This window comes from Agrilus planipennis, unplaced genomic scaffold, assembly GCF_000699045.2.
Source record: "Agrilus planipennis isolate EAB-ADULT unplaced genomic scaffold, Apla_2.0 scaffold242, whole genome shotgun sequence".
Taxonomy (NCBI): Eukaryota; Metazoa; Arthropoda; class Insecta; order Coleoptera; family Buprestidae; genus Agrilus; species Agrilus planipennis.
The window spans coordinates 27,379-49,530 of record NW_020439006.1 but is presented as its reverse complement, the minus strand read 5'-3'; the positions used below and the strand labels follow the sequence as shown (position 1 = coordinate 49,530).

The window sequence follows — 22,152 nt, the reverse complement described above, 5'->3', positions numbered from 1 at the left end:
TTGCGAATTGTGGTTTTAAAGTATTAACAATTTTTAATTGAAGTTTTTGTGGTTTTAACGGTTTTAAATTTGTTGATTGATTAAAAACTAGTCGTAAAAAGGTAGTTACGCAAATAATCCAGAGCATAATTAAAATAAAAAACAAGGAAAATTTTAAGCAAAGAATAAATTCAAAATTCAAACTTTTTTAACAGTTGTTGTAACACACATAGGTTCATTATTATTTCCCGTATTTCAATATCGAGACACATCCTCTTAAAGGAGGGGGTGGTGAGGAGATTTGCAACAAAATGAATATGAATGTGAGGGTGACAGTTAATGACAGGAAAACATCTTTTCGTATTAAATATTCTGTGCACGGCTTTAATTTTATCTTTTAAGTGTATGCTATTAAAAATGGTTGCAATTTATACACGAAAATGTATAGTGAAAAGGGTGCAATAAGAAAAATACCACTTGAAATGACAAAAACATGGGTGGGTGTATAGGAATTTCACGTGCAAGAAGTGGTACAGAAGAATCTTCTAGTTCTACTTCAAGACCTAGTACAGGTATTTTGATAAGTTATATACGAATTTTTCTAATTCAACCTTAAAAAAGCATGACTAATTGCATTATGTGTTTGACGTTTGTTCTCATTAACTTTGAGGTTAGTTTCTTATCTAAACGTTTTTTTACTAGTATTTGTCAAAGTAACTTTAATATCTCTTACGTTTTAAATAAATTTAACCCTGTTTTGCTGTATGTGTAGGTAACAGTAGAAAAAATCACCCTTTGTGCCATGAAACGATTCGATGGAAGTCGGACGTTCCTTTGACCGAAGGTCAACTTCGTAGTAAAAGAGACGAATTTTGGGAAACAGCCCCGGCCTTCGATGGCCGAAAAGAAATATGGGACGCATTACGTGCCGCTGCGGTCGCAGCAGAAGCAAAGGACTATGAATTAGCTCAAGCAATTCTGGATGGGGCCAGTGTGTCTGTGCCAAATGGATATCTGACAGAGTGTTATGATGAGTTAGGGGCCAGATATCAGGTCCCCATTTATTGCCTTTCATATCCAATAAATATAGTAAAAGAAGACAGCGGCAGGGAGTCTCCAGCTGAATGTTCAGAACCATTGGATGGGGGTACAGAAACAACACTCAAATTACGCTTATCACATATTTGCAGTGATGTTAAGTTATCTGTATATACCACAGACACTATTGGAGTGTGCAAGAAAAAGTTACAGGTATTTAGAGTTAATTTTTGCAGATTGATTTCTCATTTTGTTGCTTTTCAGAGTCAGGAAGGGATTGAGTCTTCGAAACAAAGATGGTTTTATGGAGGTAAACTACTGGGTGATAAGTTGCATGTGGAAGAAGCAAAAATTCCATCTGGAAATGTTGTACAAGTTATAATAAATCCAGAAGTGATAACACAGCCTGCACAAAATTCATGAGACTGCATAATAATGTACACAAACTTTTGTAAGTGTTTTTTTTTTTCATTCTTTGTATTGTAAACTTTGTGATTCTTTTTTTCAGTTATATGTTATGGCATCTGTGTGATTTTTCAAGCGTGTAAGTACGTGGACTACACCATATCAAAATAAATAAAAGAATAACAATAAATTAGTATAGATAAGGTACGGTTTTATATAATTAAAATAACGATATTAACAATAACTTCAGTGTGGTTGAAAAGAATCAATAGTAGGTGTTTTTTGATTATTAATTATTAAATTCAGTCATTTATTATCTTTTAGTAGACATTCCATTCTTTTATAAATAAATTTTGATAGACGAATTTAATTATAATATGTATAAGGGTGTTGTTAAAAATATTGTTTAATTTCGTTACAAGTTCAGAAAAGGAAAAGGTATACACATTTTAATTAACTGACAGTAACAGAGGATTCCAGTTTTATTTTAACTAAGTACTGCCGTTTTTAACTAAACTAAATATTTTGTTTTATTTTTTTTTAGAAGTCAATAATTTCTGATATTTTTTCGTTATGATATCCCATCTATCCTATATGCGTGCCTAAACGGTTTAAAATTGCACAGTTTGCTTGCTATTTTTGATTTTTTCGACTTAATTCGGTTGCGTACAGTTTTTACAAGCCTTGGATGTACAGAAGCTTATTTAAGGCTAACTTATTATAACCTTGGACTGAACTATATTTAATTTTATTTCTTGGCTTAGAACGAGCGATTAGCGTTACAATTTTTGTTAAAAGCGGCTTTTGTATCATATAATTTATTATTGCAATATAAAATAGGCCAATTAAAGGAGAATCCATTCGAACTATGTAATGTATATATTATCATGTTGTGTAAATTTTTATTCGTTTTTCTTAGAAACGAAATTCTCTTTTGTTTCGTTTTTATTATTCTCATTTGTCCTGTTTATTCTCTTATTCGCTGCCTTCTCATGTAAAATAAATTCTGGAGGACAATAAAAAAAGTTGCTGTTGTACTGAAAATGTTTTTGTTTTATGTAATTGTTACGAATTGTTCTTTTTGTTTTTAATTATTCAAATGAGAATAATAAGATCGTAAAGTCTGTTATACGATTCAATTTTTGCAGTGTTACCATTTTAAAATCTAATAATTATTGTAGCATGGTTGTGTAGCAGTTTCTTTCGCATTTTCTTCGTAATTGCTTGGATATTTAAACTTAATTTTTATAATTTTACCATGAGAAATCGTTAATGCTACCATTATAAATGATATTGTAGTATACAAAACAGAGTCTATTTTTGTACACATTGATTTTCAGTGTGGCACACAGCTCTGTGCAATATATTGTAAATATTTGTATGTTATACTAAGATATTATTAAATATTTAAATTAATTCATTCGTTTTTATTCTTATATTCAAGGTATATCGTTCTGAGTGCGTTACAGAGTTCGTGTGCGTTTAATATATTATGGGAAGTCCCAAAACTTGCGCCAAATTATTATTTCAAAATTACAAGAATAAGTCAAGACAATAAATAGAAATAGAAAAAAGTAATTAATGATTAAATAAAGGTGAAAGTTTTAATACAATTCATTTTTTATCAGTACTTTCTACAGTTTTTTCAATTATGGTGTATGTGGTGTACAATATTGAGTAATAAATTAAAATCGCGCCCAATATAACTACTGAAACAGTTATAACTGTTTTTCTTGATACTTTTAAGTTCGTTGATTTCTTAAATTCGGTTGTCTTCCTATCTGGAACTAATTTTAAAGCAGTCATGTGAAGTGGTCTTGAATACTAGAAAAATGTTATGAAATAACATATTAGAAAGCTCAGGTGGCATAGGCAGAACTGAAAGTTAACTTACGTTAATTTTATTAGTTATTGCCATTTGTAAAGGGCAAAGGCCTAACAAAATAGGCAATTTACCACCACTGCTCCTTGTGCCCCTGTATGCTATCTGATTAAATAGCTTTGAACTTAATCCAATCATTCTGATATATCTGATTAGTTTTATCTCCGATAAGGTCTGTAATTAAGCTTGTTAAAACGAATTGTTTATTGGATATTTAAACGATAAATTGCTATCTTCTTGTGCTTCTTGTTTATCTGCTATTTTAACCAGCAGTCTATATTTTTTAATCTATGATTCTAACCTCAAAAAAGTTTTGTGATAATCATTGTTAAAAAATACTGATAAATTGTGTTATGGTTATCAAACGATACAGCAAAGAGCAGCACAAATTAAGTGTGAGTAAAAAGTATACCTTTTGCTGTTATTACATAAGTAATTGTAGATTTAAAAGCTCGATTTAATTGTTCATCGAGTGGCTGATAAGCTTAATTCCAAGCCAAAAATGAATAGCAGTAATTCTGTGACTCTGAAAAAAGTATTTGAAAATATGAGTTACCCTGAGGCAGTGGAAGACTTCAGTTGTGGAAATGTAGGTTTTATTTAAGTAAAATAGCAAAATAATGACAAAGCAACTTTTAGAATTGGTTTAAAACGTTGAGCGGTTTTGAGGAGTACCAGGTGGACGAAAAGAATGGAACTGTGCTCGTTTCAAGTCTCTTAGAACTAGAATATATGATGGATAATGTTGTAAACGCGAACAATTGTTTTCCAAGCAAGGAGAAGATCTCATTTCTTTTAAAGTAATTACCCCCATTTTTAGCATTCACCATTGATTACAGTACCTATCTGAATGTATATGTACTTTGTAGGCTATCAAAAACTATAGAGAGGAATTCAAGAACTATTTGCCAGATTGAAGCTAAATCCAGGGGAATTTTAATGAGAGACACTCAATTTCAAGCTTTACCATTTCTTTGTGAAAGTCTAGTGTACTTCACAAGTCTGGCAAATGAAAAAAATGATATCAAAGACGTTGCAGTATATGTGCTTTGTGACGATACATTTTTGGGACTGTTGGGGCCATTAATAGGAGCAGCAGTTGCAAGTGGACAACGGATTGTTTTACAAGCTGACTCTAGAATTTTTCCTGTCTTAAGCTTTCTAATTAAACTAGCAAGAGAGCTTGAAAAGTAAAAAAGAAAAAGAATAACTTCTAAAGACTAAATAATTAATGTTTTAGTTGTCCTCAGCTTATGTTTACTGTTACTCCCTATGAGTATAAGATAGACAGATGGGTTGGAAATAGTTTAGTTAAAACTCTTGTTGTAGTTGACAACTTTTTTAAACAAAAATATGCGGAATTATACGTTCCAAGCAATAAAAATTTTGTGGCAAGTACGAATTGTACCTAATTTCTTTTATTCAATATATAAACATGTGTCTGTTCAAGTGGAGACCAGTTTTCGGGCTCCGATGGTTGTTTTCTCAGACGCCGATTTAGATTCTGCCTGTGAAACCGTTATAGAAGCTGCTTGGAGTTATCGAAGTCTTGTAAGAACATTAAAATGATTTTTATGGTCAAAACAATTTTTTCTTTTCCAGCTTCCTTGGTCTGTGAACCAGTTAATTGTCCAAGAAAGCGTATTTGAGTTGTTTCTTGGGAAACTGAAGAGACGTCTGAATAAAGTGAAAGTGGGGACAGCAATTCAGAAATCAGTCGACATAGCAGTCCCAAAATATGTGGATAAACTTATAGAAGTCGTAGCCCAGGCTAAGAAGATGGGCTTGGAAGTTTATCAAAACAATCCTGATTCTAATACTTTTCAGCCAACGTTAATTATAGGGGGAAAGGTATTTATGAATAGGGTAATATCTGAAGATTGTTATGCCCCTGTGGTTCAAGTGTTGGCCTTTAGAAGCATCGCCGAAGGGGTGGCTTTAGCTAACAACAGTCGTCAGGGGTTAGCTGCCTCTGTTTGGACTGAAAACATTGATACAGCAGAAGAAGTTGCAGAAAAACTAACGGTAAACGTCTTTAAATGTAGATATTTTCTCCTAAAATGAGTTTCTGCTTTTTAATGAGCATTTTGCAAACATATACCTTTTAATAAATCGATCGAATCGATAAGAGTTTGATAATGACCCCATAACAGAGTACAGAAGTTTTTTTATAGAAAATATAGTCATTTTTAGGGGGGCCATTTTCATAGTGTGACTGTCTCTAGGCCTTTATAAACCGAAATAATCTGTCTAAAAATTAGTTTCATCTATAATAGAAAATATTGCTGAGGATTGTAGGTGAAAATAAAATTATTTTATCTTTTTCTAATATAATTTTATTAATTTAATTCCATGAGTATACTTGTTGAGTAAAATTAATTAGCAATAATTAATTCATTCCTAAAGGTGACGAATGTCTGGATAAACACTTATGGCAATTTTGTCCCAATGGCCTCAATAAATTTTCGTAAAATGAGTGGAGTAGGACATTTTGGTGGACGAGAGGGTACATTTTTAATCCATCATTACATCAACAGTTTTTACTTTTTATTCTTTCAGGCTACATGGAGTATTTAGGAGGTGGAAATTTTGATGAGAAGCTGACTCAGGAAGGACATGACATGTTCGTAAAATGGAATAGTCGTAATTTTAATAAAATATCTAAAATTAATAATTTTTTTCTAGAAATTTAGAAAGTCCCCTAAACGATTTAAAAGCGTGTCAAGAGTCGTGGAAACGCTTGAGTTTACTAGAACGCTATAAAGTCCTTTCAGAGAATATTCAATGTGATTCTTTGGCTAGGCAATTTGGTAACATTTTGAATAATAACTGTACATTTGCATCAAACCAAGGACATTACACTGTTAAGTGTATAAAAGAGCCACGAGATGTTATTATGATAACTAATTTTGGAAAGGAATGTCCTCACGTTAATGAAGTGATTCTTTCAAGTCTTTTGCTAGGAAATTCTGTGTTAATTATGAAATCAAAGGCAAACGCTTCACCAGATGAGATATTGTGGCCTAAAAATGTCCCTATAAAAACTTACGTCCTTGATGAGTTGTATCATCAGAGTATTGTATTTCAGGCAGCAAAGCACAAAGAAATATGTGCCATTGGGATAGTAGACGATCTAAGAAATATTTCTTATTCTGTACGTGGCATGAAAAAGATTTTTAAAATTCGAAAAGACTGGGAAATAACATGTGCTCAATCGCTAAGTGTTATCAAAACTATATGGAGTACTAAACAACAAACATTCTGATGTATGTTCAAACTTATGTTTTGTTATAAATTCAACAAAGGACTTATTATTATAATTCTAAGGAAAAACTGTTATGCTTTTTCTTTATGAAAAATTATTAATTTTTGGTCATTAAAGATTTGTAATTGCTCAAATTACATTTAAAATGAAAATAAGTTTATAACGTCCCTGTAAAAACTTATGTCGTTGATGAGCTATATGATGAAAATATTGTGGAATTAATTATTCTTTTTTTAGGGGAAGTACCTTCTTAATTTTGAAAAAATTATACTAGTAATGATGGGACACTAAAGATTTGTAATTGTGGTGAAATATGAATTTTAAACGACAGTAATAATTAAGTTTATCTTGAAAAACTCGTTGATATTTTATTATGGCTTACAATCAAAAACCACCAATTTTGATAAATATAAGACAAAAAACAAAAAAAAAACAGGGGTAAAAGTCTACTTGATATATAATTGTGTTTATTTGTACAGAATACTTTCTTACAGAAGCCATATTCATTAAGCAATATCATTTATTCTGGTCATTATGAACAAGGAAAAAAATATGAATTAAAAAAAAGAAAAAAGTTCTTTTTTTCAAAAATTTAGTACATAACCTAGAGAAATCGATAATGCATTGTATGGTGCGCCAAGGTCATTGTACATGTTGCGCATGTTTTTCCATTGCAGAAATCCGACGTCGCGTACGCGATATCAATTTTATTAATTAAAAGTATGGTTTATTGAATAACAAAAACATAGATTTTCGTTCATAATAATGGCTTGCAAAAATAGCGTCTTGTTAGGGTACGACGACGAAATTATCACCGATAAACATGCGTCAGTTGTCAATTATATGACGAACAAAATTGGTGGAAAACCTGTAAGTGCCTCTTTATAATAAGTAATTGGAAAATGTCTGTGAAATAATCTGTTATTATACAGTACTCATTTAATGTGAGATAAAACAGTAAATAAATGTAGTAACAAAAAAAAGTACAGCTACTTGGAGGTGCTGGGATTTGAACCCAGGACTTTCAGCATGCGAAGCAGACACTCTACCACTGAGTTACACCCCCTGCTTATATAAAACGGTTACTAAAATAGATTTTAAGTATCTAAAACAGAGGCCTTCATATCTGTTTATTCGTAACTCATTAAGGACATAAATATTTTTTTTCTTTTTTTTTGTGGTTTATTTAGGAATAAATATGTTTATAAATTATGTTTTAGGATTATCCACCTTCTGTTCATTTAGAAAATCCTGTTTGTCCTCTTTGTCAATTACCAAGACTGTTAATTCTACAAATTTACGCTCCTTTAGATAATTCAACTTATCATCGAACGCTTTACTTATTTGCGTGCATAAATCCAAACTGTTGGAACCACAGTGAGAGGTAATTTTTTGAAAAATGCACATACTTGTTTTGTTTTAATTTTTTTTATAAACCATTTCAGCTGGGACTGTGTAAGGGTACAAACCACAGATCAATTGGGGGAAACTTCTCACGAACCGCAATCGAATTTTAAATGTACCTCTTTTAATGTTACTGATTGGTTTCACGATGCTGACGATTGGGGAGACGCAAATTCGAATGGGAACGAAGAAAATGGGAATTTCGTGGGAAATTTTGAAAAAATCTCTGACGAAGACGACGAAAGTTGCAGCACTGAAGAGTCTCTTCGTGCAGCTTTTGGAAATATGATTGTAGATGACCGCAACGCAAACATAGAAGTGGTTTCTGGAGCCCAAGGTACCTATATGTATATCATATTCTTTTTTTTAACTTTTTTTGTTGCTTTAACCGAAAACCAGAGACGTTAATCAATACTGATTTATTAAAAACAACAACTATTACAACAAAAATTACTTTAAATTAGTTTTCACTTAACATAAAAATTTTGATACCAACTTATTTACATTTAATAAATACTATATATTTACAAAAAAGTTAAAGTAAAATATTTACAAAAAAAGTTAAGATAAGAAAATGTTATCCCTATGCTCTAAGAAATGTACTACATTTTCATAAGTTAAGAATGTGATCATTGTAGCAGGGGTAACTCTTATCAAGTTTGGTCCCAGTCCCTTGTAGAAGCCCTTCCAGCTTTCATACTTCCACGTTTGTTGTATACAGTCCCAACATCCCTTGTATGTGTAATATTGATTTTGAAGACGTGCTCTTACCACTTGGTAAGGATAAGTTGTACAAACAGCAATAATTTTTGATACAGCAGCAAATGTTAAGTATTCAATAGTGCCTAGTTTCGTTGATATGGGGACATTTTTGTATTGGTTGTATCTATTCTTCATCTCTTCATAAGCCATAAAGTGTACAGCCCCATGTGACACACCAAACAGACCTGGTAGAAATCCTCTGTAGTACCCACGTAACCCTTCTTGTGTGTAAATTTTGTGTAGAGCATTGAACATGCCAGTGTAGGCATTTTTCTGACTTGTTCCACCACCATACTGAAGACACATTTGTGTTTTAACAACCCAAATGGGATTGGTTATAGTCAGTGTCAAGGCCCCTGCTTGAGAAGCTAAAACAAGATGAGTTCCTGCGTTCAGGGCCTTGTTTGTGTTTCCATCTTGTACCCACCTCTTTAATGAATTGTAAAGTAAGAAGTATAAGCCCCACGAACTTCCTGCACCCCACAAACTGGGTGTTACACCACGATACAGTCCACTGATACCCTCTTTGGTAAAGATAGTTTTGAAGGCGTTAAAAATGCCATTGTATTGAAGCTCGCTTCTTATATGTCTGCCATCATTCACTTCGAAACGGATTTTGATGAGATCCAAGGGATGCAGAATTAAAGTCGATGTTAAACCACCAGAAACACCGGCTACGAGGTGTTCAAATTTGATATGATTAAATATATTTGACTGTTTTGATACAATGTCTGTAATTTTAGGTTCTTCAAGGTTTGTAGTACTCATTTTTATGGACTTTGTTACATATTACTGTTTATTTGGTTTCTCCTTGCACATTTATTTGCATATTTCTTATAATTTACGATTTCTAGGTTATACAACTGTCAGATTGACTTTTAGCCTACGACCTTGTAAATAATGAGATTATTTGTCGTAAGATGACGCCACGATCCAAATTTGAAAAAGTTTTAAAACTTTTAGGCGCGGTTGCTGAAACATACCATTCTTCGCCAATATCGGCCGAAATAGAGGGCGACGAGGGCGAAATTGTTACCATTGACACTCCTACCATCCCCCAAAGAGATTTGCACTCTCTTCTGCAAGAAGTTCCACCACTGCCGCAAGAAATCCAACGACACACAGACAAACTTATCAATTTACAGTTCGTTCCTCACTTTGTATCCGTTTGGGAAGAACAAATCAGCAGTTCTAACATCAGTGACCATCACGTCCGAGAACTGCTGACCGAGTATCAGCAGAAGAACCAAGACGAATTCAAGGAGACTTCGAAGAACTCCAACAACCAGAAAATTAATGACAACCAAGGAGACACAGTTTCTGAGAAGTACGAGAAGAGCCTTCCAGCCCATGGTGACAGGATGTTTCATCATTTTATCACCAGGATTCAAATGAACCCCGGACAGATACTTAGGTAACTACTGATTGGATATAAACAAAGTGCTCTTATTTACTAATGTGTTTGTCTTTCCTTTTTTTAGGTATGGAAGGGACGTGGAGGAGCCCCTGTTGGTGTACCCACTGATGGAAGTCCCTAAGAACTGTGAAAATTGTGGCGGGAAAAGGATTTTCGAGTTTCAGATTTTGCCCACGCTGATCCAAAAGCTGCGTTTGCCCACCGATCCAAAGAATTGTGCTCGATTAGAATTTGGGACTGTTCTGATTTTTACGTGCCAGAAAAGCTGCTGGACTACTGGTACCACCTACGTAAGAGAAGAGGTGATCCTTCAGGTCGAAAGATACTAAAAAAAACCGTCAATATCGCAATATCAATCGATTTTTATTGATGATTAGTTTCTAGTACGTATAAACTGTAATACTACTTCAAAATGATGTTGTACAACAATTAGGTACTAGAGAATCATTTACTTATCAACTCTACTACGTATACATAACTATTTTAATGTATTTTTGATCTTGAAAAAGGAAATATAAACGACTGAGTAATAATACAATTTTTTATTTATCTAATAAAAGTTTTTTGCCTTTTTTTGATTCTTGTTTTGATAGGAAACGGGTTCTTAAGTGCTTAAGGATTAACTAATCCTAAAAAGAAATAAGTAACCAAACAGGTAGGTACATATTTGTTATTCATTTTTCATCCCTGATAAATTATTTTAAGGGAACAACCCATTTGAAGTATTTAAGGTACTTAAACGTACTTATTTATAATAAATCCCAACGTTTCACCCCTTAGTTTTGGGCTTCTTCAGGGGTATTGTAAAGTTATTTATCCTGAGACTTGTAAACTACCTTCTTAGTATTAATTGCAACATACAAAATATCTACTTCAAGTAGTAAAGCTCATTATATATTAATTTACAATAAAAACCAACGTTTCACCTTTCAATTTAGGGCTTCTTCAGGGGTAATTTTAAAGTTATTTATCCTGAGACTTGTAAACTACCTTCTTAGTCGTAATTGGAATATATAAAATATCTACTTTAAGTAATAAATCTACTTATTTGTTTATTAACAAAAAATTTTAACGTTTCACCCCTCAATTTAGCGCTTCTTCAGTACTAATTTATTTTATAGTTGTTTCTTTAATTTACTGATACGGAAATGTAGTATCCAAAATAATATTTTTTTTTTTAATTTTTAAGTGCTTCGGAAAAAAATCATCAGTGAATAGCATAAGATAAAATTTTAAACAGAAAACTTTGTGATAAAGCTGAAGTGTATTTATTAAAACGTGGCTATAACCATTGTTATAAGTAAATCGTATCTCTTGGTGGATTTCACTTGCTTTTTGATAAAATGTTCCTTGGCATATTGTTTCTTGGGGTGAATATCGTTTTAGCGAGGGCTAGCACAATTAGATCAGGTAAGTTGGACTTTTTATTTATTTATTTTTTCGATTACAAAATTTAAAAATGAAACAAATGTGATGGTGTAAAATCAAATATGCATGTAGCTATTGAATAAAAATTAAAATATTTTGCTAATAATTATTTATATTAATAAGGGATGAATTAATGCTTCAATATTATAACTTTATTATAAACTATACAGTAATTGTTTCAAGAGTAATTAGAGCTTTATTAATTAACGGATTACTCATTAAATTTGAAGAATAATTTGCAAAAATCTGGCCTATCATACTGACATGCAATGCCTCAGATGAATTTTCAAAACTATATTTGTAGTTGTAAAATTTGATTCTTTTGCGATTTAGTACTAATAGACGCCAATGTGAGACGCTGCATGCTGTGTATTTGTATTCCCATTTGAAATTCTTTGTAACTGTCACAAAATCAATCAGATTGAATGTAAAACAAAATCGAGAAATGTAAATTAATGTCGATTTCGTTAATTCATGTCATATCTGTGGTTATTTGAAAAAAACGGCCATTTCTGTTTTCATTGTTGCGACATTGTTGTCTGAGTCGGCCATTATAATTTTCAATTGTTGACGGTGTCGGCCATTATAATTTTTTGGGCGTTGCTAGGGGCAACCGTTTGAATTTGAATTTTGTATTTAGTTTCGGTTAGAACTTTTAAATAATTGATTATTAAATTTTATTTATTACAAACAACATGAAATAAGTCTGAATTAAATTTAGGATGTGCAATATCCATTAATCGGGACCTTTCGAATCCCCAGCCGCTTGTTCTTAGGCCCGAAGGGGGTTCATCCACTAACGATGCATTTTATTTGCCTGACGACACCGCTGGTACCATAAATTTTTCTGTTGGGCAGGAAATTACCATTGCGTGTCCAAGTGAAAGGGTTGTGGTGGATGGTACGGATCAGGGGGTAGAAACAGCAAACATTACTTGCGTTTCAGCTAAAAGTTTTCAATTTGGAAATAGAAATGTCCGTTTTGACACCATTACCTGCACAAAGTATGTTTAGTAACACTCAGTACATTATGTCCATAATATCAGCTGCATTTTTTACATTGATTGAATGGTTTTGTTCAAATACCTATCATTTTGTCTCACGATGACGTAAAATGAATTAGAATTGTTCTGTTATCTGATAAAAATGTTTTTGCAAGTGTCAGGTAGTCACAGATAAGGGGATTAATGACGTGAGGGAAGGGGAGAGAGTTTGGCAATTGAGGTAAACGATTTGAAAGCAATTGTTTCGATACTTCTGATCAAAAACATTACTGATACATTTGTTTGAGATGACAGGAAACTCATGTACATAGACAAAGATGCTCAGTCTCCAATGCATTTATTTTGAAAACTCTCCTTTTAGATTATGCATTCACAATTTGCTTTTATCCTGTAAATAGGAGCGATAAGGATTATTTTAAATGAATTTATGTGCATATATATGTAACAAAATTATCAGTAATTACATTAGTTTCTAAAGCTAATATTTTTGCTTTAATTTATGGTTTAATTTTCGTTAGTTCGTTTCTTTCGTAATATAGAAATGTATCAACATTCCCTTCTCAAATTTTATACGATTTTTTGCCAAACCTCTGACCCGAAAGTACGACTTTTCCCTACTTTTAGAAACAGGAGTTGAGAAATTACATTTTGAGAGTGTAAACCAGAAAGAAATGTTGCGCTTCCGTCTTTGAAACCAAGGAAAAATAGCGTACTTTCGATGGGACTATGGTAAAATAATGTATTTTTTTTGTTAGTTATTCGTACCACGTTGCCCAGTACAATGGGGAAAGTTGTTTGAATGGCAGAGGTAGAGAAATATCGATCGGATTTGAAGTCCAGAGCCGATGGATCAATCAAATCACATCGTGTTTCGCCAGTAGTACCCAAGACGTATTGTACACTGTATTCAACATGACCAAAACAATTTTGGGATACCAAACTGGATTTCCAAGACCGTTTTGGTCGGACGGCGGCTTTTACAATACAAATCCATCAGTTGATAGCCTTTATGGTAGAGCAACTCAAAGAAGTACCATTAACAGTATTTTGGGATTGAACTCGAATGACACCAGATACATTCAGCCCACTAATAATTTCTTCTTGACAAGAGGACATTTCGCGGCCAAGGCTGATTTTATTTTTGGGGCACAGCATAGGCTGACCTTTTATTTTGTAAATGCTGCTCCCCAGTTTCAAACTTTCAATGGGGGAAATTGGAACACTTTGGAAAATAATGTGAGAAGTTTCAGTGCGAATCGACAACTTGATCTAGTGATTTATACCGGTGGTCATGGGGTCACAAGTCTGCCCGATGTCAACGGTAACCAACAAGACTTATACTTGTACAAGGATTCGAATAACAATTATGCCATAAGCGTGCCGAGGTTGTATTGGAAGGTTTTGTATGAACCTGAGAACAAAACTGCCATTGCTTTCGTAGGAGTGAACAACCCTTATCAATTGATACGAGAAAAAGATATTTTGTGCACTAATATCTGCAGTCAGGTCAATTGGTTGACATGGAAAGCTAATGATAATACCTTGGGGTACAGTTATTGTTGCGATGTTCGCGAACTAAGGGGAAATGTCACTAATATTCCAAATTTTACAGTGAATGGTATTTTGTTGTAATGACAAGGATGAATTGAAATAAAAAGTATATTTTTGGAATACAAAATGTGTTTCTCTACCAGTACAGTAATTAAGATAAGCGAAATAAACAAATGCAAACTGTACAAAAGTACCTATTTATTTATACATACTGTTTATTTAAACATACAACAAATTGGAGATAAATATTAAAAAAGTACACGAGTTGTTTAAAGATAAAAAATCAAAGGTAAACTTAAAAATAAATACAGTAACAGATTTAAAAGGAAAACTTAGATTCGTTATTCTTATCAGTACGATAAAGTGAAAAAATTAAAACTCATGGCATTAATACGTTTAAAAAAATTTAAACTAAAACATATCTTCTTGATTTTTATCGGTATGATAAGATGAAAAACTCCAGTTCTTGATGTTATTACTTAAAAAGACAGATGTCGACTCTAGAAAGTAGTCATCGTAAGAGGAAATACGAGGCTTAATCTAAAGGAAATTTGATGCGTCATCTTATTGTAAAATTTATTGTTTGGACTGAATGAAATGCCACAAGTTTTTGTTCCTTTCGTAATATGTAGTTTCTTTCATAAATATTGTTTTGTAATGTTTCATTTCAAAATTAAACTGATACATTCTGTATAATGTTTCTACGTATTCGAAGAAACACTTGGATAATTAATGAATAACTTCGTTTAATCTGCTCTCTAGTGATTTGTAAATTATCCGCGTTAAAAACTTTATAATTCCATAAATTTAATTCAGTTAAATATAAAGAGGTATTAGAAAGAATAGGAGAACAGAGGACTATATGGAAGTCAATAAGAAAGGGGAGATAGGTTGGTAGGACACCTTCTCAGGCATTAAGACTAGTTAGAAACATATTAGAGGCAGAAACAGGGCTAAAGAGGAGTAGACCTAAATAAGATTAGTGTTAAGGATGTGGGATGTTTCAATTTTTTATGGAAATGCGAAGATTATCTCAAGATAGGAAATGTGGAGGTGCGTGTCCAACTACCAGTCTTAGGACTGACGACCCTATGATAATAATGAAATAGTTTTTTATAGCATGCAGCAAATTTGTACTATGTTCTGTGTAATATTCAGTGTTATTACAAGGAAGAAACGTTTCTTAACACACTACAACCTTTAGACCCAAATCAGAACAGTATTAGTTTACTTACTGATTGCAAAAACCTTTACCAATTTGTCAAACACTTAACTTTTGATCCCTTGGGTTCTTGCACCCCATATCCCACAAAAGCGTTTCCCTAAGCCTCCGCTACACCCCCATATACTAGGCGTCACCCTATTAATCACAGTATATAGGGGGGGGGTTGAGTCTGGTAATTGTTTTAACTAACTTGGTGACTGTAATTGCAAGCCATTTTTATTAGAGGACGAGAAATCTTAATTCCTTTCTTGACTCTCGACAAATTGGGTTTAAAGGTCATCGAGGGATCGTTTCCGTTCAGTAAGGAAGACGACGGTGGCAGCCCTCGAGAAGACCAGAGACAAGACAAGGGCTGGCTTATTAATGTAGGTACTCTATTGATTATTACCCCTTAATTTGGGGTTTCTTCAGGGGTAATTGTAAAGTTATTTATCCTAAGACTTGTGAACTACCTTGTTTGTCATAATTGGAATATAGGAAATATCTGATTCAATTCATCTTTTAATTTGGGGCATCTTCAGAGATAATTTTAAAGTTATTTATCCTGAAACATGTAAACTATGTAGTTTATTAGTCGCAATTAGAATACAGATAGATACTTTATATATCAAGATTGGTTGTTCTCGTAAAGGTACCTATATATTTATGCTAATTTTAAAAGAGAAAAACAATTAATGCATTTTTCTATTCAATTTTTTCCTTTACCGTACCAATTTATTTGCTTGTTGTTTCTTTTGTTTACTCATACGGATATACAGTAGCTAAAATAAGAGATTCTTTTTCGAATTCTGAAGTGCTTCGGAAACAATTCATCAATGAATAGTACAAGATAAATTTTTAAACTTTGCGATAAGGCTGAAGTGTATTTATTAAAAAATGGTAATAAACATTGTTATAAGTAAATCATTTGTGTTGATTGGTCTCACTTGTATATGCGCATCAACACATGATTTTGAGCATTTTTGATAAAATGTTGCTCGGGGTGTTCTTTCTTATTGGGGTGAATGTTATTTTGGTGAGAGCAAGCACAATTAGATCAGGTAAGTTAGCTTTATTTATTATTTCGATTACAAAATTTGAAAATCTATCTATTAAATAATAAAAGTAAAGATATTTTGCTAATAATTATTTATATTAATAAGGGGTTAGTAAATGTTTCAATATTAAAACTTTATCAAAAGCTATAAAATAATTGTTTCAAGAGTAATTAGAGTTTATTAATTAACGGATTACTCGTTAAATTTCAAGAATACTTTGAAAAAATCTGGCCTATCATACTGGCATACAAAGCCTAATAGGAATTTTCAAAACAACATATTTAGTTGTATCGAAAATGCCCGCGAAAATTTGATTCTTTTGAGATTTAGTACTGGTAGTCGCCAATGTAAGACGCTGCAGTCATGTATGTGTATTCCAATTTAAAATTCTTTGAAACTGTCACAAAGTCAATCAAGTTTAATGTAAAACAAAGTCGCGAAATGTAAATTAATGTTGATTTCAATAATTCATAAGTCATACCCGCCTCTATTTGAAAAAGTCGGCCATTCTTTTGTTTTCATTGTTGCGACATTGTTGTTTAAGTCGGCCATTAAAATTTTCAACGGTTAACAGTGTCGGCCATTACAATGTTTCGAGCGTTGCTAAATGGCAACCGTTTGAATTTGAATTTCGTCTGAAAATTTGGATTGCACTTCTAAATAACTGATTATTAAATCTTGTGTTTTATATTTTGCTATCATTTTCATGTAAAAACAACAATATATGAAATAAATCCAAATTAAATTTAGGATGTGCAATATCAATTAATGTGGACCTTTCGGACCCCCAGCCGCTTCTTCTAAAACCGAAAAGGGGTTCAACCACTAATGACGCATTTTATTTGCCTGACGATTCCTCTGGTACCATAAATTTTTCTGTTGGGCAACAGATTACCATTGCATGTCCAAGAAGGAGAATATTGGTGGGTGGTACGGATCAGGGGACGGACACAGCAAACATTACTTGCGTTTCAGCTAAAAGGTTTCAGTTTGGAAACAGAAATGTCCGTTTTGATACCATTACTTGCACAAAGTAAGTTTAATAACACTCAGTACATTATGTCCATAATATCGGCTGCATTTTTTACATTGATCGAACGGCTTTCTTCAAGTACCTATCCTTTTGTCACACAATGACGTAGAATGGATTAGAAATGTTCTGTTATCTGTTAAAAATGTTTTTGCTAGTGTCAGGCAGTCGCAGATAAGGGGATTAATGGCGTGAGGGAAGGGGAGAAAGTTTGACAATAGAAATAAACGATTTGAAAGCAATTGTTTAATATTTTTGATCAAAAAAAAGCGAAAAAATTTTTGATGCATTTGTTTGAGATGACAGGAAACTCATTTACATAGACAAATAAGCTCACTCTCTAGTGCATTCATTTTTAAAACTCTCTATATAAATTAACAATTTGTTTTTACGTTAACAACTTTACATACGTGCCTGTTTCATTTTGTGGTTTATTTTTCGTTAGATTCGTAATATAGAAATGTAGAACGTGTGGCATTCCCTTCCTGGTGTTAAATGTCACTAGAACCAGGGCGAAGGCGGCGAATGAACCGGGGGGAATGCTGTACGTGTTCCTGGAAACTCGCACACAATTTTTTGCTATACCCCTTGCCCGAATGTACGATTTTTCCCTGGTTTCGGGGACGGACACACATGGGCGGTGGTTAAATACTTTCCCAATAAGAAATAAATATGGTATCATAGCCAGGAAGGAATGCTCTAGCTTCCGTCTTTGAAACCAGGGAAAAATAGGGTACATTCCATGGGGGCATGGTAAAATAATTTTTCTTTTTGTTAGTTATCCATTCCATGTGGCTCGTACCAATGGAAAAACTTGTCTGAATGGCAGAGGTAGAGAAATATCGATCGGATTTGAAGTCCAGAGCCGATGGATCAATCATATCACATCGTGTTTCGCCAGCAGTTCCCAAGACGTATTGTACACTGTTTTCAATATGACCAAAACCATTTTGGGATACCAAACTGGGTTTCCAAGACCGTCTTGGATGGACGGCGGCTTTTACAATGCAAATCAATCGGTTGATAGCCTTTATGCGAGAGCAACTCAAAGAAGAACCATTAACAGCATTCTAGGATTGAGTTCGGGTGATACCACTTACATTCATTCCACGAATAATTACTTCCTGGCGAGAGGACATTTCGCGGCCAAGGCTGATTTTGTTTTTGGGGCACAGCACAGGCTTACCTTTTATTACGTAAATGCAGCCCCCCAGTTTCAAACATTCAATGGGGGAAATTGGAACACTTTGGAAAGTAATGTAAGAAGTTTCAGTGCGAATCGACAACTTGATCTAGTGGTTTATACCGGTGGTCATGGGGTCACAAGTCTGCCCGACGTCAATGGTAAACAACAAGACTTATACTTGTACAAGGATTCGAATAACAATTATGCCATAAGCGTGCCGAGGTTGTATTGGAAGGTTTTGTACGACCCCAAGACCAAAACTGCCATTGCTTTCGTGGGAGTGAACAACCCTTATCAACTGATACGAAGAAAAGATGTTTTGTGCACTGATATTTCCAGTCAAGTCAATTGGTTGACATGGAAAGCTAATGATACTACCTTAGGGTACAGTTATAGTTGCGATGTTCGCGAACTGAGACGAAATATCACTAATATTCCAAATTTTACAGTAAGAGGCCTTTTGTTGTAATGCCAATGAAAAGTATATTTTTTGTAATACAAAATGTGTTTTTAATTTTACCTTGGAATGTAAAGGAAAAATGTGTTTTTACCCAAGTAGAGTAATTAAGATACAAAGGGAAATAAACAAATGTAAACTTTACAAAAGTATTTATTTATTTATACATATTAAAAATAAAAAATAAAGCATAAACATAAAAATAAACACAGTAACAGATTTTAAACGAAAACTTAAATTCATTTAATTTAAACTAAAATAACTTCTTGATTCTATCAGTATAAGATAAAAAACTTCAATTCTTAATGTTATTACGTAAAAAGACAAATGTCAACACTAGAAAGTGCTGAGCTAAAACAAATTTTATCCATCATCTTATCGTAAAGAAGCTTTATTGTGAGGAATGAATGAAATGCTATACGTTGGGCTTCTATCAAGCTTGTCCTGATTTTTCCCTTTCGTAATAGTTTCTTTCGGGAAGCTTAAATACTCTGAAATGCACTCATTTTGTGTATTTTGGTAACTTATGACTCTTTTGTATGGAAACTCGGCTGTTTTAACAGTATTCTGCTGGATTTTATTGTTTGTAACACCAGCAGCATCTTTTGTTAATATTGTTGTGTTAGTAACAGTTTCTATTTTGTTGGAAACAAATGCATTTCTTTCAGTTAGACAATTGCGCTCGGAGTCGGCCATGTTTGAATTGGTTTTCATTTTTTTAGTTATGCTTTCGTTTAATTGTTGATGACATATGATTCTTTTACGGGAATTATCTTTATTTTCATTTGGGACATGATATATGTCGATTTTGGTCCCCGTTTTTGCTAATGCAAGGGTGTCTGAGATTTGTTCAGGATGAATGAAGGTACCGTCGTCCACAGAAAACAGCACGTTTTTGAGATTAAAATTCGAGTTTATTTTCGTATTTTTATTTTGATGATACATTACTTGGTTGAAATCAGTTACGAGCATTTGTCCGACTTTGTAGTATTTTGTACCGTTTTTAATAACGGTCAAAGGGTTATTTTCGGTAACTTCGAGTGTTAAGAAACTTTTTTTTAATACGTCTGGACAGTTGACAGTGTTTTGTAAAGTTTCTGTTGACTTTTCAAAATTAAATTCGCGCATTCTGTATACAGTTTCTACAGTATTCGTTAAATCTGTTCTCTAAAAATTTGTAAAATGCCATAAATTTAGTTTGTTAAACATTTTTTTGTAGCATGCAGCAGAAATGGTACCATTTGTAACGTAATATTCCGTGTTATTACGACAAACAGGGGTTTCTTACCTTTTTAACAGGAATTGTTGGTCTTACAGACGCTTGCATGGGCTTTTTGTACTTCCGGGAGCATGTGGAGTCGTCAAACGAATTTTGAAACATTATAGAAAATACTCTTTTACTAATATCAAAAAAGAAACAGCATCCACGTGCGCAAAATGGAACAATCTACCTGATGACACTTACAACTGTCGGTAGCATGAAAGTCAGAGTAGGTTATGTAAAGTGTGACGTTGCCAAGTGGAAAAAAATTAATGCAGCTTTGGAATAAACAGTCAAAATATGAGATAATTTGGTGATATTTTAAAAAATACCCAAACTACAAATAAAAGTGTATTTATCTACGAGATATAACAACAAATGAAGAAACGAAAAAGAAACAATACGTTTTTAAGGCTTATCGTGACATATTATGATCGGGTTCAGCATTTTCGACACTTTTAGTACCTTAAACAATAAAAATCCCAATTAATTTTGAAAAATATTGATCTTCCTTTTTAACTTACCAATATCTAAACTTTGTATGAACGGTTTGACGTCTTGTATGGTACTGGGGTTATTATTTCTGGCGTTTTTCTGATCGCTTTTCGGCTGGGGAAGAAAAATAACCTTTTGGACTGGTTTTTTAGGTACATCAGGCGGATCTCGCTGGATGATTCTGTCCCCCGGTTGGGTAAGATTCCAATAGGGATGCTGCACGGTCCTGAGATTATTCTGGCACGTTTTTAAACTCTTACCTTTGTTATTACCGACTTGTCGAAGTCGTTTAATGTACAGAAGTTTGTCCACGGCACAGAAAAAGTCATTTTTACACATAAACAACACGGTGTGCAAAGTAGCCGGATGAACTTCCGGAAAGAGTTGCATGAGGCGGAAAAAATGGAAAAACTGAGTCGTTGAATTCTGGGAGGGCAAACAGGTAGAGGGCGGAATGGGGTAATAACTGTGCACATTCAACTGAAACAAAAATTAAACTGGTAGGGCCTTCTCTTGGTAATTAGTTGTCTATTTCTATACACCCCCCTTGATAGGGAGATGTAGGGGAGGGATCTAATTACGTATATGAATCAAAACAAACTTTTGTTCTATTAGGTTCTTCCCCACAAAAGTATTCCCTTAACCCTCTCCTACACCCCTATATACGATGCGTCACCCTATATATCGCAGTATGTACGGGGGTTTGTGTCTGGCAATTGTTTTAACTTACTTGGTGACTGTTGTTGCAAGCCATTTTTATCAGAGGACGAGAAATCTCGATTCCTCTATTGAGTCTCGTCGAATCGAGTTTAAAGGTCATCGAGGGACCACCGTTTCCTTTCAGCCAGGATGACGACGATGTCGGCGCTCGAGAAGACCAGGGACAGGACAAGGGCTGGCTAATCAATGTACTCGTTTGATTATTATTATTACCCACTGTTTTCGATTTAAGACCTGCAATGTTTGCTAAATAAGTATTTCAATTGCGCCTTTTTCGTCATAAAACTCACCGCTCATCCGATAAGAAATATCTTAATTGATTAATTTAGTTTGGTGTTATTTTAAAATGTGACAGAACTGATTGTCGTTCGATCTGTCGTTTAATTATTTATAATTGCTATGGTTTCTAAAACTAGAGCAGTTACCTACGAATATTAATAATAATTAAACGATTTTTTCATTTATCTGTGCTCTATGAGCTTTCTTTTTGCCAAAATTCGTGATAACACACGAACAAGAACCCATAAGGGTTCGTAATTGGAGGTCCCGGACGTTTAAAAGCAAAACAGCAAACAATCGAACGTCTTTGTTTCAAACGCCTTTGTT

General features: G+C 33.5%; 7 protein-coding genes, 1 long non-coding RNA gene and 1 other non-coding gene across 9 annotated transcripts; 4 read left to right on the top strand and 5 right to left on the bottom strand.

The window, feature by feature from the left end:
• The first annotated feature begins 147 nt into the window (after window positions 1-147).
• On the top strand, window positions 148-1,599 carry LOC108741218 (ubiquitin domain-containing protein 1). The gene is made up of 4 exons (XM_018475922.2): window positions 148-551; window positions 752-1,230; window positions 1,282-1,468; window positions 1,526-1,599. Exons 1-3 carry the CDS (start codon window positions 473-475, stop codon window positions 1,438-1,440), a joined length of 717 nt encoding a protein of 238 aa, XP_018331424.1. The 5' UTR covers window positions 148-472; the 3' UTR covers window positions 1,441-1,468; window positions 1,526-1,599.
• Window positions 1,600-2,370: 771 nt separating this feature from the next.
• On the bottom strand, window positions 2,371-3,409 carry LOC108741221. The gene is made up of 2 exons (XR_001938471.2): window positions 3,317-3,409; window positions 2,371-3,246 (listed from the first exon to the last, which is right to left on the bottom strand). It is a non-coding gene; the product is annotated as an uncharacterized LOC108741221 (long non-coding RNA).
• Window positions 3,410-3,606: 197 nt separating this feature from the next.
• On the top strand, window positions 3,607-6,965 carry LOC108741212 (betaine aldehyde dehydrogenase-like). The gene is made up of 11 exons (XM_018475915.2): window positions 3,607-3,699; window positions 3,747-3,893; window positions 3,944-4,104; window positions 4,174-4,494; window positions 4,545-4,699; window positions 4,755-4,855; window positions 4,907-5,329; window positions 5,711-5,810; window positions 5,864-5,927; window positions 5,990-6,570; window positions 6,807-6,965. Exons 2-10 carry the CDS (start codon window positions 3,807-3,809, stop codon window positions 6,567-6,569), a joined length of 1,992 nt encoding a protein of 663 aa, XP_018331417.1. The 5' UTR covers window positions 3,607-3,699; window positions 3,747-3,806; the 3' UTR covers window position 6,570; window positions 6,807-6,965.
• Window positions 6,966-7,128: 163 nt separating this feature from the next.
• Window positions 7,129-10,679, top strand: LOC108741215 (programmed cell death protein 2-like). Its single transcript, XM_018475918.2, has 5 exons — window positions 7,129-7,439; window positions 7,790-7,953; window positions 8,015-8,310; window positions 9,699-10,149; window positions 10,217-10,679. Exons 1-5 carry the CDS (start codon window positions 7,335-7,337, stop codon window positions 10,479-10,481), a joined length of 1,281 nt encoding a protein of 426 aa, XP_018331420.1. The 5' UTR covers window positions 7,129-7,334; the 3' UTR covers window positions 10,482-10,679.
• Trnaa-cgc lies at window positions 7,564-7,635 on the bottom strand. The gene has a single exon. It is a non-coding gene; the product is annotated as a tRNA-Ala (tRNA).
• On the bottom strand, window positions 8,949-9,692 carry LOC108741216 (mitochondrial folate transporter/carrier-like). The gene is made up of 2 exons (XM_018475920.1): window positions 9,163-9,692; window positions 8,949-9,103 (listed from the first exon to the last, which is right to left on the bottom strand). The coding sequence occupies exons 1-2, from the start codon at window positions 9,501-9,503 to the stop codon at window positions 9,049-9,051; spliced, it is 396 nt and encodes a 131-aa protein (XP_018331422.1). The 5' UTR covers window positions 9,504-9,692; the 3' UTR covers window positions 8,949-9,048.
• A 750-nt stretch (window positions 10,680-11,429) lies between the features above and the next one.
• On the top strand, window positions 11,430-19,111 carry LOC108741209. Its single transcript, XM_025976033.1, has 7 exons — window positions 11,430-11,562; window positions 12,302-12,584; window positions 13,340-14,212; window positions 15,584-15,725; window positions 16,277-16,400; window positions 17,148-17,430; window positions 18,206-19,111. Exons 1-7 carry the CDS (start codon window positions 11,496-11,498, stop codon window positions 19,080-19,082), a joined length of 2,649 nt encoding a protein of 882 aa, XP_025831818.1. The 5' UTR covers window positions 11,430-11,495; the 3' UTR covers window positions 19,083-19,111.
• A 245-nt stretch (window positions 19,112-19,356) lies between these two features.
• Window positions 19,357-20,585, bottom strand: LOC108741224. Its single transcript, XM_018475933.1, has 2 exons — window positions 20,359-20,585; window positions 19,357-20,237 (listed from the first exon to the last, which is right to left on the bottom strand). The coding sequence occupies exons 1-2, from the start codon at window positions 20,449-20,451 to the stop codon at window positions 19,446-19,448; spliced, it is 885 nt and encodes a 294-aa protein (XP_018331435.1). The 5' UTR covers window positions 20,452-20,585; the 3' UTR covers window positions 19,357-19,445.
• Window positions 20,586-20,668: 83 nt separating this feature from the next.
• LOC108741225 lies at window positions 20,669-22,133 on the bottom strand. Its single transcript, XM_018475934.2, has 4 exons — window positions 21,837-22,133; window positions 21,557-21,780; window positions 20,856-21,306; window positions 20,669-20,796 (listed from the first exon to the last, which is right to left on the bottom strand). The coding sequence occupies exons 1-4, from the start codon at window positions 21,841-21,843 to the stop codon at window positions 20,747-20,749; spliced, it is 732 nt and encodes a 243-aa protein (XP_018331436.1). The 5' UTR covers window positions 21,844-22,133; the 3' UTR covers window positions 20,669-20,746.
• Between the last annotated feature and the right edge of the window lie 19 nt (window positions 22,134-22,152).